Consider the following 14,033-nt stretch of genomic DNA (forward strand, 5'->3'; position numbering starts at 1 on the left):
TGCGCTTGATTTTACCATGTCTGTAGTCGAAATCAGATTGTTGTAAATTATTTCTGTCAAATGTACCAGTAATGTGGTGGGATGTACCGTAAACATGATAATCAATTTTCTAAAACTGACACTCTTCTGCGTCTGATAATCAAAAACACCAACGACATACGGGCATCGTTGTTTGTTTTCTTCATCTACTTTTGTACCATCTTTATTGGTACAATCATATTGGTGGTGGTGCGGTTACTTTGATGGTGGCATAAATGTCAGTGAATTGAGTAAAGTGAGCATGATTTTTTTCGTCCCTAGGATTGGACGGTAGCTGAGAAATTGCGGTGGGCGTAAAGTGGGTGGCAGTGTCTAATAGGAGACCTGACTGTACAACCGTATGAGATGTACATCTGACACACATTGTCGTGTACATGAAGACATCAATGGGTTAATCGAATTCAGTTCGCCTCCGAGCGTCGGGGTCTCTCAAGGGGCTCTGCAGCTTGTAGGTTGAAATGCCCATCTTGCGAATATGGATGCCCACTAGACCTGTTCATATTTGAAAAAATGTCTGGAAATCTACCGGTCAAGCAGTATTCGGAATTCTCATGCCAAGAACAATGTCTGGTCAAATATTCAGCTCATTTGATAAAGATTTCAGTATGCTTCAAGTTGAAAATGTGTTTTCAGCAATTTCTATTCTGTTAAAGTTTGTCGAACACGCTAGTAAGATTAAATTGAGTTTTAACATTGTTTGATCCAAATTTGTTCTCCACATTACCCAGGAATTACAGTTTTCTCAATATACATGGTATATAGAACACCCATTATTATACCCCCCAAATTATTTTTTCATGCCCTTTTCACCGGGAATCGAACATAATACATTTATTACTTCAATGACCATCAACAGCTTACATCTTGCTCAAGGCAATAAATTACAATAAATGCCCAAAGATTGAACAATGCATCGCAACCTGATGATAATTAAATCATGCATGACACATGTACCGAAAACGAATGAATTGAACAAGTTAGCATCGCTTTTTCTTTCCGAGTGATGATTGTTTTGATCGCATTTCACTGATCATTTAGAACGATTTGAAAACAATCATCATCATCGACTGAGAAAAGGCAGTGCTAACGCGTTCATATTTTGTGTTCTTTGAAGCTCACGGTGGTGCTCTTGGCTCACCCACAGTGGATTTACAAATGTGCTTTACAATTACTATTTTTTTACAATTTGTTTTCGTAAGATAAATGGTAACTTTGAACGGGATTGACTTTAAGATATGCATAGTCATCATGCCTGGAAATTAAAAATCCGAAATGTTCATATATGAATAGGTCTAATGCCCACTGTAGCTCGTGGTTTCTTTTTGAAGTTTCAATTTCAATTTGTACATTTGACACGTGTTTCGTCGTAAACTTTAAAATCCTAAAACAAAAAAACAAACATCTCTATTCTCGAATAGTAGAGATTAAACATATTAGTTCACTAATATGCGTTTCCATAAGCTTGGCAAAGTTGTTTAGATACAACTCGGCCACCTTATAGTAAATTTGAGGTCACGAAAATGATCATTTGTATGATCAATCAAATACACGAAAAATGGCTATACAATTTAATCGTTTCTCAAAAGGTTCACACTGATGCGTCTTTTCTTGATATAGTAGCCACCTTATTACCAATTCCGGAAGATATCTGTAACTTAAAATTTTCTCCCAACCTGACCCACCGGAATAACTCCGGTCACAGGAACATTCTTGAGATCCTTTGGTTACTTTCAGATCTAGATACGTGTACACGTAGACTGACAAACATAATTGAAATCCGTTAAGGGGGCAGGATCCGTCATTGATTTCGGAATTTTCAAAAGCAGTTTTTTCGTTCAAAATCAAGAAAATTTACAGGAAAATGTGTTCACTGTATTCTGTTCCCCGACCGAAACACAGTGAACACATTTTCATCTTATAATTTTTAGTTTTGAACAGAAAAACTGCTTTTGAAGTTTCGATGATGACGATGATTGCGATGACGGAGCGTTGAACGTTAAATATTCACTGAGCAGTGATTTTTTTTTTATTTTTTTTCTCACTCTCAAAACTTTGCAGAAGCAAATCTCAAGTTTTAGTGAACTGATGATTCTAAAAATTTAATGGGTATACATTTTCCTGAAAATTTAATGATGATACATTTTTCGACTTAATATATTGAGATACTTGAGATTTGCTTCTTCAAATGGATAGGGTGATTTTAATGACGTCAGGTCTTAATTCAATAGTTATTTATTATTGTGAGAGCAGTATGGTGTGAATGTTTGCCCACGTTACTCTAATCGTGATTATTTTTTCAGATAAATGCTCTTTCGGTTTCATTTGGGGCCCTTAACAATGCAAGATTTAGGCGCGTTCTATTCTGTTTAATTTCTGTCGATCATTCATTATCGTGCAATGGTCGGCAAATCGTGGTATGGATATGTATTAGCAAGTTTTGAAACACAAAAAATCATAAGTTTTGTTTGTCTTTTATTTGTATTCCGATAGTATAATCATTTGTTTCAAGTTAAGTTTTGTCGTATTTGGACTTCGCCGAAAAATGCGCATAAAACCTTCTAGGAAGGATGCTACTTCTATCCATTTATAGTTGCAAATATGCAGTAATGTTTGTATAGTAATGTGTTTTTAGCCATTTTTATTCGAAATATCTAAACGAGATTGGATGCTAATATCGACAAACTGCGCGCAGAAAATAAGTGTTACAAAAGTCGAATCGCGCTATCACAAGGCAGGCGATTTTTTTTGTTTGTTCTAAAGGCATCTCGAATTAGAATGTTCCTCTCCTAAAGCCACGTGATTATTGTTTTATCTTTACAAGCTTTGTAGTAACTACTGTTGTGCCTAATTTAAATTAAATATCACTGGGTTAATGTTTTATCTGATGCTCCATTAGCGTATTGATAGGAAGTATATTCATCGAGAACTTTTTTTGAGTACATAATGCTTTGTTCAGACTATGGCTTATATGCGTAATATTGGATATCTTCATGTGAAATATCTGATTATTTCTGATGCAATTTAGTTGAATAATATTGGTATAGAAGCCATAGCCTGAACGCAAAACTATAACAGCATTTTTTTTCAACAGTTGTATTATGGTAAATTTGAATATCTAACTTTTTTGTGCTTAACAAGGTAAAGTCGAGAATCAGATAAACTGATAAAATACTGGTCCGAAAAGCTCACTTTATAGTGATTGTCGAAAATATAAAAATAACAAATTATAAAAAGTTGTGAATCTTTCAATGCCAATGCCAACCTGGGACAAACAGATTCACAAATTTCTCCTAATACTAGCTACCGTCCTTTACGTTGACCACGATCACGTTGTCTTCGTCGGAGACGTAGAATCATAAGGTGGTGTCGGCTTGTTGGTGTGCGGCAGGCACTCCGGAATGTCGGTGAGTGTCTGGTGTATCCGTGCCAGACGGACCAGCTTCTTGCTGCTGTTGTTGTTCTGCGGTTTTGGTCAGTTTTTCTAGCAAAATATCGGTATCTATGGGCGCCAGTCCGCTGACCGATCTTGCTAGTTTAACCTTTTGGCGTTCGGCACGCTCTTTTTCACGTGCCTGACGTAACCTTTCGAAGTCATCTGCTTCACTCATGTCCCCATCGGGGCCACCATCCAAACCGTCGTCGATGGTTTTAGTCGATTCTTTGCTGTCCGTGAAGTGTGGTTCGTCCCTATGGCTGTCAATGGGAACAAAAGTCGTTTCGAAGCGTCCTCCTACGGGTGCTGATGCGCTAAGCAAAGATTCTACGCCACCAGGTGGGAATATGGCGGTGGAACTATACGGACCATGTGCCACTGCAGACTGGGTTCGTTTATAAGCCGGTTGAGGAACATCTACCGGCTCGGTAGGCTTTGGAGGACCTTGTTCCCACAGGCTAGCAGCCATGGGTCGGGCATCATTTTTGCCTTGAACCGAAGTGATGGTCATCTGTTGTTCATCAACCTCCTCGATGACTTGATCCGTTATGCGAACACTTCCTCGGTCGGGAAGTCGCTGTCCGAGATTGGACGAGCTTGCCGACCCTGGGAATCGGAATGGGCCGGTTTGGGCCTCCGGTGTAGCACTCTGTGGTCTGCTAGCACTGTGACCTTCGTCCTTACTGAAGAAGCGTTTCAATGCCGACGCCACTGTGTTGACGCGGGTCATCGTGTTCACTACGCTGCCGAGGCTGTTTGTGGAAGGACCCGTCCGATGGAATGGTTTGTTATCGTACGCTGAAAAGTGGATTCCACTTGCGGTGTCATCGGCCTGGGGGAGATTGAAAAGCGGTGTTAATTCCATACAACAAACAACTGGGTTATAAATAGTCCTCAACCATGTCGTGGCGCGCTAAAGAATGATCTAGAAGCAAAACAGTACATTATCACGTTTAGCTCTACGTTAATAACAGTACAATTTGTATAAGCTTAACAATGGCTCGTAACAAGGCAACGTAACTAACTGCTCTATGTAATCTAGGATTCATCATATTTTTAAAATATTATAAAATGTTTCATAACTGAAGCATTGTGCCCTCTAAAAAATAAATCCGCTGATCGCGATTAGACATCTTATAAACGTTTACGTCCCCGACCTCCGGCAAGGCAATTTCAAATAGCTGCAATTTTGTCCATTCTTATGACGTAAAAAGTTATAGTGACGACTTCTTTCAGAAGGGAAGTAAAGTCGTTGGTCCCGAGATGAAATAGCCTACGGCTAATAATCTCGTTAATAATGGTAAAAACAAAATAAATGAAATCTCGAATGGAGTCCAGATTAGATGTTTGATGGATTCCTGACTAGATTGTTTTATTGACGTTGGATAACGTCTTACGCCAACATACTGGGGTACAATTTCAAAAAACGAAAAATCGCTCGCGTCACGAAAAGTGGTTAGATTTTGACTGTTAATAACTTACTAACGCCCGGATAGATTTTCAAGATTCTTGCACCAATCGATTGGAAATCTTTTTACGAATCTACTACAATAATGAAAACTATTGATTTTCATGACTAAACTATTGATAAATTGGGATATATCGAGGTATGTCTTATTTTTCATAGAAAAGCACATTTTTCTTGCTTTTATAAGGTTTCGACGTTTTGAAGTTTACATGTACCGTAATTTCGGGTGAAATTGAACATTTTTCATGGTTTTTCTTGTCTGTTTTCAATGATGTTGAAAATGCCAAACGACTGAATGCAGGAAAACAAGTACGACGGTCAGCCTCTTTGGCTCATGTGCCAAAATTTTCTAACAAATGTGTTATTAGTGGTAAAAATCATCCTTTAAATAAAAAATCGAGGAATCCCATTTCGGGGTGAAATTGATCACTTGTCAATGCGATTTTTGTTATTTTTTTGTAACGACTCTACATAATGAATATCAACACCCTGAATCCGAATAATGCAATATATAAAGAAATAATGATTAGTTTTTTAAGAATCGCAATGAAAACGCCTATATGTAGGCAATTTTCTTGATATCTAACAGAAATTAATTTATTTCAACCGTATAAGCTAATTGGTACGAGTTTAGAAGATGAAATCGGGCTCGGGGATATATTTTAAGCATCCTTACACAGAAAAAAAAATCCGTTATCGTATCCGTGAACAGCAGACGTGAACTCGTCAACAAGCAAAAATACACCGTGCACTACATCATGTTTATGATGGTAGTTCATGGTGTATTTTTGACAGTTCACGTTTTCCAGAACTCTTTTTTGAGCGTGTACAAACTTTACTTACTTTGAATAATGCCGTTGTCGTCAACGCTACCTACATGTAAATGCATGCTAGTGATCAGAGCATCAACTTGTCAAAGAGCTAAAACTAATCAGTACTAACAACAGTAATAGCTTTGTTGATGTTTTGATTTGGTAAGAAATTGTCGATCGAATCGAAATACGCACAAAATGCAACCGCCGCCCAACCCAAGCGACGGAAACCTAGGTAAAACTTTGCCATTTATCTCCGTTGAAAACTAATCAAGCAAATTTATAATTGATAAATAAATTAATAAATTAATAGATTAATCAATTAATAGTAATAGATGAAATGTCTCTGGTTGTAACTCTTTTACGTTGAATGCATTGCTGTGACCCTGAGAAGAGCCGTTTTGTTTGAAATTGTGCTGCAATTTAATAGCGCGTTCTCCACGGTTTCGAAGAGCCAGCTGGATGTCCTTCGGCATGATGCTGACACGCTTGGCGTGGATCGCGCACCGGTTGGTATCTTTAAACAAACCGATCAGTTAGGCCACTCGCTTCCTGCAAGACCATGACGATCGAGCTCTGGAATCGCAGATTTGCCTCTACATTTCCCCGGATACCACGACGAAGCAGAAGAAGTTCTTCATGGCGCGGAACTTCTTCGAGTATCAAAAGGAGATCATGCCAATTATCGTGACTGGCAACTTCAACATCGATATGAGTAAACAAAAGAACATGGAGTTCACGGACTTCATGGAGAAGTACCTCAACTTCAAACTGGCTTCGTAACCCAATAAGGCAACCGATCTTAGTGGATCATGCTTGGACCTAAGGTTCGACCGGAATATTTGTTTGGGAAGCAAGAGTTTCCGCTCATGCTTCTTCTTCCATCGACCGATTCTATCGGTGTTGAAGCGTTAACCGAACCAACCAAATAATAACACACAATGTCCATTATAGGTCGGAACTGACATGCAACAAATAGTATGAAAATTGATTGGATTTTCATTAGTAGAAATCTTTTATAAGTTCGTGACTGTCTCAAGCCAGGAAATAGAAGAAGCTAACGTTATCCAACGTCAACTTTGCGGTTGTATCTCGGAAACAACCTCTTACTTTTTATTGATGAAATCCTTGGCAAAATCAAGGCAAAATTTGTATTTTGTTGCACGCGGTATTCCTCCATTTGTTAATGTTGGATTTTTGATAATGTTCTAAACAAAGTTTTGGTGGATTCCTTGTTAGATGACTGTTAAGTTCTCTGACGAGTTTCAACTAGTTTCTCAGTGCATTCTAGGCAAGGTTATTCGCGTGTTCATGAAGATCTACATTGCAAATTTTCCAAAAATCGTGGAAAGCGTCTGTTCTGAAACATGTTGCCGAAGACTGCATCAGTGAAGAGGAACCATATCAGTTTTTATGCATTTCATCCTAGATTTATTTGAATACTTTTCAGAATTGATTTTGCTTAACCCGTAGCACAGCATATTTTGTATAATGGAAAAGTTTCACAAGATTTTTTTTGGCTCCTTGTGCTATGGAGTAGCCAGATCAAATTCACAAAGATTGAGACGTTGCACAGTTGGTTTTGTACATTAAGGTTTGGTTCCGAATTCAGTATTGTCCATTTATGGTACCTTTTTAAAAGCAACTGAGGGTGGTTGCAAAAAAATCAAATGGAAATTGACAAAATGACAGCTATTTGAAAATACCTTATCGGATGCCGGGGACGTAAAGGTTAAACACCAAAACATAATCGTCAGGTATACACTCAAAATAATCCAAACGTCATTGCTACGTGAAACATCACGTAGATCATTCCAAATTCATTTTACCTCCACCTCACCTGAAGATCACTAAGCTATTCATAACCGCCAAATAATGACTCGATAATTGGTACTGAGGTTACCTATCGCACTTACATACGTGAAATTCACGTAGGTGCCTAAGTTCATTTTGGCATCTGCATATTTACGTGCATTCGGTGTTGAGCTCAAATCCTAAGATGACGCCCGCTTGATTTTTTTTCGATATTTTCCAATTGGGAATTAGTTTTCTTCCAAAGCCTATTGAAAAAAAAGGTAGGTCTTTTATTACAGTTAAATTTAATGCAAAACCTCCTAGATCCCATTGAAACGCTTCGTAAAGGCTACTGGAAAATCCACGTAGCTCTTACGTGTACACGGGTAAAAATACGGCACTCTAAAACAGGAGAAAGAGTCATGATTTCGGAAGGAAAGTGTGTTTTCATGTTATGAAAATACACCATGACCAAAAGTCATGAAATCATGAAGCATTTTACCATAACGCCGGCTGTACGTTACGTTTCCAATTTTTGGCAAAGAAAAATGGTAATTAAAATTCTCAAATCATGAAGCATGTATGCTGGAACCATGAATAAAATTCATGGAAACATAAGCACTATTCATGGATTTAGTCATCTGTCATTTATGATTCCTATTTTTGATACGAAAAGTGACAATTTCGGTCATGAAATCATGAAGCAGGATCTGATATCATGAACACAGGTCATGAAAACATAAGCACTTTTCATGTTTTCAGATACCTGTCATGTATGATTCCAATTTTGGTGCTGAAAAGTGGCAAGTTGAGTCATGAAATCATGAAGCAGGATCCCTGAATGAAAACGAAACATTATACGTCAATTTAGAACCCAGTTTATATTTGCCAATGGTAAACAAATAAAATAAAGATTAGAATTGTTACTGCTTTTGTGCAGATAGTTTCGTAATAAACCGTGAAAACATTCCACAAATGTCAACCTAACGAGTGTGACATCTTTAGCAGGAACGCAAACATTCGGTGGTTAGGCTTGTACGCTAAATGTTGTTTCGAGCATCAATTGAAAACATAATTTAATTAAATTCTGTTAAGTTACGGGGTAAGATTTGTGATAAGCTATAGAATCCGCAGAATACATATTGAGGAAAAATATAAAAATCAAAATAATGTTTCTAGAATCTGTGATCAGGCTGCAAAACGAATGTTGGGCTACTTAGCCTTAAATAGCTATTGTAATTAATTTTATATAATCATTTGAAATTTCACTTCCTATACCTTACCGGATTAATTTTTTGACGCTTCGCGCATAGAGTAAACTTTTTTCCAGATGGCAGCACCGTACCGTAGCGAATAGGAAGTCAATTTTCAAATGCTTCTAAAAAATTCAAAACATGATTTAATTTAATTCTGTTAAGTGTATGGGGTTAGATTTATGATAAGCTATAAAATCCGCAGAATATTGAGGAAAATATAAAAATCAAAATTATGTGTCTATAATGTAGCCCATCAAAAGTTTATCAACATGTACTGAAAAGATTTTAAATAGCTATTGTAGTAAACCCTCTAATACCCAAATTTTTATTTTCGATCTAAATATCATTTTTCGTTATCTAAAATCGTTCTAAACACGTTTTGGGCAATGATTTATTTTTATTCGCAAACTTGTGAATTTGGTCTTTGATTTTTATAATTTTTATTTTTGAACATCCTTTTGAAAATTTTTTGAAGCCTCTTCTGGTTATTGATTTTTGGCAATAATAAAAATTTAAGTTTTCATGATACTTTCAAAAATATTATTTTTTTTTTCGGGAGTTATTTTCACTTTCCGTGTAATTAACGGAAAAAAGGTTTGAAATTATTTTTTTTTGCAATTCCGTTGTAAATTAATCAACTTTTCATTGAGAAGTTGATCAACATAACGGACTACTTTTCCTATTAAAAAACAGTACCGTAAACTGGGGGGAAGTTGATCACTTTTGAACGATTCTGTGCTATAATTCCGAGTGGGATGCTTGTATTATCATCCAAATATTTTTAAATCCTGTACTGGTTGAATGTTTAACGAATCATATAAATGAAATTTTTAAGAATTATTATCGTAATAACAAAAACAATTTTCGGAGATCAAAAAGTGGTGTTTTTGATTCCGGGGTGAAGTTGATCAATTACTGCGATAGGTTTCCTAAAATAAAGAAGTATACTATTCACTAAATTTGGGGTCTCTGAATCTGAATCAAGACTTAAAAATCTTACAACTTATTGATAAATCGGGTAATTTTTTAATTGAAACTTGTGAATTACATATTACACCACATTAAACGCCTAAAGGTAGGCAATTTTCTTTGAAATTAGCAATCCTCTTGCAAAAAGATCATTTTTTCTCTAAAAAAAGAATTTGTATCCTCAATACAAACTCGAAAATGGGTACACAAAACATATCTGGAATGTATGAAACAGTTTATTAAAACTGAAGCTTTTTATAGTCATGGAAAAAGTCGATTGTTTGGAGAAGAACCCTTCAACAGTTCATGAAACATTTCCTAAAAAATCTGTTTTTCCATGAAATAATTACCTTGAATGCCAAACCGAATTAATGAAAATCAAGGGTAGCTATCAGGTAATGCCACAACTCAGAAATTGTGATAATTGAAATCGTGTCATAGCTCTTATAAAAGTCTATAAATGTGGGTACGGGAATGATCAACTTCTCCCCGCTGATCAACTACACCCCGAATTACGGTACTGAAAAGTGCTACTTTTCAGCACTCTTTTCGGTGCTGAAAAGTAGCACTTTTCGGTACTGTTTTGGTAGGCATCAACCGAACAACCCAGTCTCTTCATGCCATTTGTGCTTAATTGCACGGCGTGCGAGTCGAGACGAGTCGTTCTCACCTCGGGTGATGTGAGGCGACTAATGTTAATCCAATTGGAGCGATTCGACAATTGTCCCTCTTTCGATTCGTCTCGCCTCACATGCCGCGCAGAATAAGCATAATTGCATATGATTCTAGATCCGATGTGCGATCTGATTCCGACAGGGGCTGTCCATTAATCACGTGATCAGTTTTTTGGGATTCCAGGCCAACGCCCTCCCTCCTCGTGGTTATTTGTCCATACACAAATTTATAAAATTCGTATGGACTGTGATCATTGGCCAGACCCTCCCTCTCCCCATGAATGACCATGTGACTTATGGACGACCCCACACAGGCTGGCGATTCTGATTTGGAATCGAATAGTCCAACATTTGTGCTGTGCTGTCTTACCTCATAGGGGAAGGGGTGGTAAAATGAACAACTTAAGAATATCATCTTGTTTCTGATAGAAAAATGAGGAATATGTATAGTTTTATCGCACAAGATCAAAAACAGGGATGTTAGCTAAAGCAGGAACACGAATTCAGACCAAAATAGCTAAATTTTCACATATTTTTATCGCTAGCAAAAAACAATTTAAATGTTCATTTTACCTGCACTATGTGGGTAAAATGAATAGCGGTTGGTGGTAAAATGAACATCATGCAAAAAACGTGAGGCAAACTAATATTTTTAAAAATTTTCGCTGCATTCCCGAAAATATATCTATAAATAATTGTAACCCATTCAATAAGAAATGTAAAAGTTTCAGATTTGACATCACATCACAACGATATTCCCATCACTGAAAAAACTAAAGACCTCCGAGCCAAAAGTTACGTCAGCTCCAATTTTCAAACGTGGTTTTCTAAAATCTTAGTTTTCGTTGATATTTTCACTTCAATTGACCTCCGTATCAATCCGAACACTCAGATTTATACTCTAAATCGTCCGTGCGTGATAAAAATTCATTGAAATTTGTTTTTTCTCAGTAAAAGGCACGGTGTTCATTTTACCACCCCTGTTCATTTTACCACCACTTCCCCTATCGATGGGAGCGTGAAAACTTGTGACATTCATGTGTAGGTACTAGGGTAGGTGTACCAATTATGGATGCAATATGTCAACAGTAGTGATAAAAATCAAGTTGTAACTGCGTTTCTAAAACGCAAGCATGACTTGTTGGTGTCAATTACTAGTTTAAAGCCTTGCGAATCTGTTGATTTAAACAGTTTTAGTACTAAATTGATTTTAAGCTTCTAAAAATGGATTTTAAAAAGCGTTGTCTTTGTACCAATTATGGCAATAGCGTTCCTAGCATTCGACATAAAAGTGTACCAATTATGGACTATCGAATATTTGCACGAAATGAACTCAAACACAATGAAGAGCGAATGATAATGCAACGCTAATATGTAATGAAGATATCACTCATAAAATTTTCCAAAAAATTTGGGTTAAATAGATGTTAAATCAATTTTTTGCAATGGGTTCATGGGAGAAAATTAATTTTCGAAAAAGAAGTCAAAATGTAGTGTAAATGCAAATTATGATACAAAACAGCATTAATGATCTCACATTACCTTTTGAGTGCCAATTTTTAACGATAAAAGAGGGAAAATTCAAAAATCGAGTGTCGCTCTACCATGAAATTAGCATCTTCCTCCTGCGAACGTTTTCTAAGGTGTGATTGAAAAATCTTGATAATTGAGTACAAAACATGAAGATAATGCCTTACCGAACCGTCCCGTCGTGGAAGTCACCCGCGAAATAGCTTTACTTCTTTTATTTCACTGATCAAAAAATGTAAACAAACCGCCTCCAGAGTATTGCCATAATTGGGCTCTCATACACTCTTTGTACCAGTTATCGACATAGTGGAAATAACACGATTTCCAACTTTAAACAGTAGAATTGATTGCATACCAGCTAAATTTATTCATTTGTTCTCACTAGGCAACATACATTCATCGGTTGAAACAGTTTATCAGGATGAAAACATACATTTCGTAACGGAGGTCCATTAGCCAACTGCTAAGAAGGTGACATATATGTGAGGCAAAATTTTCAAATGTTCATTTTTCGAAGTTTATTGCACGAATGTTCTTTTCAAGGTTTAGTTACCATCAAAAACAAATAGTTTAATCATTCCTGTGAATATAAGCCATTATAGTCTAGTGAAACAATAAGAAAAATCTGTTTTTGTTCCCACTATTGCCATAATTGGTACTATAGCCATAATTGGTACTTCTACCCTACTGTATCACAGCCTACGTGATTGAAAAATACTGAATTGATACTACACATGGATGTGTGCCCACACACAGAGAACCCACTCTTGAAATGTTTGTTTGTGCTTTTAGAGTTCATCCAGCTGAAATAGCATTTTTCGAAATAACAAAAAATGTTGTTGGCAACTCGTTGCAAAACTCGATTTTTTCAGCACTCGTGTGAACCCCAGGCATTTCTAGGTCATATAAGAATACAATTTTTCAAACAATTTTCAAAAATATAGAAAAGTTTCAAAAGTCATAAAAAAACTTTCCTTATTTGCTTGTTATAAGTCAAGGTTAAGGCCAAAAATAAAATCATTTTGATTTGCGTGCTACGAAAAAATATACAAAATTCCAAAGTGTACCCCGTCCAAAGGCGGTGTTGGGTATTAGAGAGTTAATATTATATAATCTTTTGAAATTTCACTTCCTATACCTTGCCGGGTAAAATTATTGACGCTTCACGCACAGAGTAAACTTTTTCCAGATGGCAGCACCGTACCTTCGTTAGAGAGAATTTGCAAAGAATGCTCTCAGTTAATAACTGTGGAAGTGCTCATAATAACACTATGCTGGGAAGCAGGCTTTGTCCCAGTATTATTATTATTTATCTTTATTTAGGTGGCTTTTCGCCCTTGGTGACTTTGCAACACTCTGTCACAGTTAGTACGTAATCCCAGAAAGGAGAAGAAGACTAAAAAAAATAATAGATTTGAATGGTAATCGAAATATGCGTATCTGTCAAAAGATAAACAAATATCCAGCAAGAATCAGCTAAAAAATCTCTAACAAGAAATTTTGAGGAATTAGAAATTTTTAAATGATGTAGGATTCTACGTAGTAATTTTCGAACGAGGACAGAGTCTACTCATCAGTTTAGTTGAGTTAATAATTAAGTATTGGCCATCCTTGCATTTTATAGCATGTGGTAAGCACAAAGATAAAGTGTATCTAAATTTGAATCATGGATCAAAACAAAATTTATCGTCAGGGCTACAAGCCGTAATATATTAGAAACGACATATAATATTACAAACATCAATAACTACTTACTATGAATATAACATAATGGAAGTGTCGGGCATGTTAGGGATTTCTAGAGGGGTTCATGCACAAATTATGTCACGCTCCAAGGGGGGGAGGGGGTCAAGTCTAGTGTGACAAGCCTTACAAAATTTTGGGAGGACTCATACAAAAAACGTGAAATTCCAGCGGAGATTTACAGCACGAGTAGTAGTATGTGTGGATTCATAGCTGCTTCCTAAGAATGTATGGTAGGCTTTTGAGGATTTCGTACCTAGGGATTTATAGCGGAAGTCTGTAGTTTCCTACCACATTTTTAAAGGGATTTTGATG

At 36.5% G+C, this 14,033-nt stretch overlaps 1 protein-coding gene across 2 annotated transcripts in view; it reads right to left on the minus strand.

Annotated features, from left to right (window-relative positions):
* Nucleotides 1-2,494: 2,494 nt before the first annotated feature.
* LOC5577241 (bestrophin-4) overlaps nucleotides 2,495-14,033 on the minus strand; it is a 72,725-nt gene continuing 61,186 nt past the window's right edge. For both annotated transcript variants that reach the window (XM_001656297.2, XM_021853593.1), the window contains exon 6: nucleotides 2,495-4,304. In XM_001656297.2, the coding sequence (XP_001656347.1) occupies nucleotides 3,393-4,304 (912 nt within the window). In that variant the 3' untranslated portion in view covers nucleotides 2,495-3,392. The remainder of the gene's footprint in view (nucleotides 4,305-14,033) is intronic.

This window comes from Aedes aegypti, chromosome 3 (assembly GCF_002204515.2).
Source record: "Aedes aegypti strain LVP_AGWG chromosome 3, AaegL5.0 Primary Assembly, whole genome shotgun sequence".
Taxonomy (NCBI): Eukaryota; Metazoa; Arthropoda; class Insecta; order Diptera; family Culicidae; genus Aedes; species Aedes aegypti.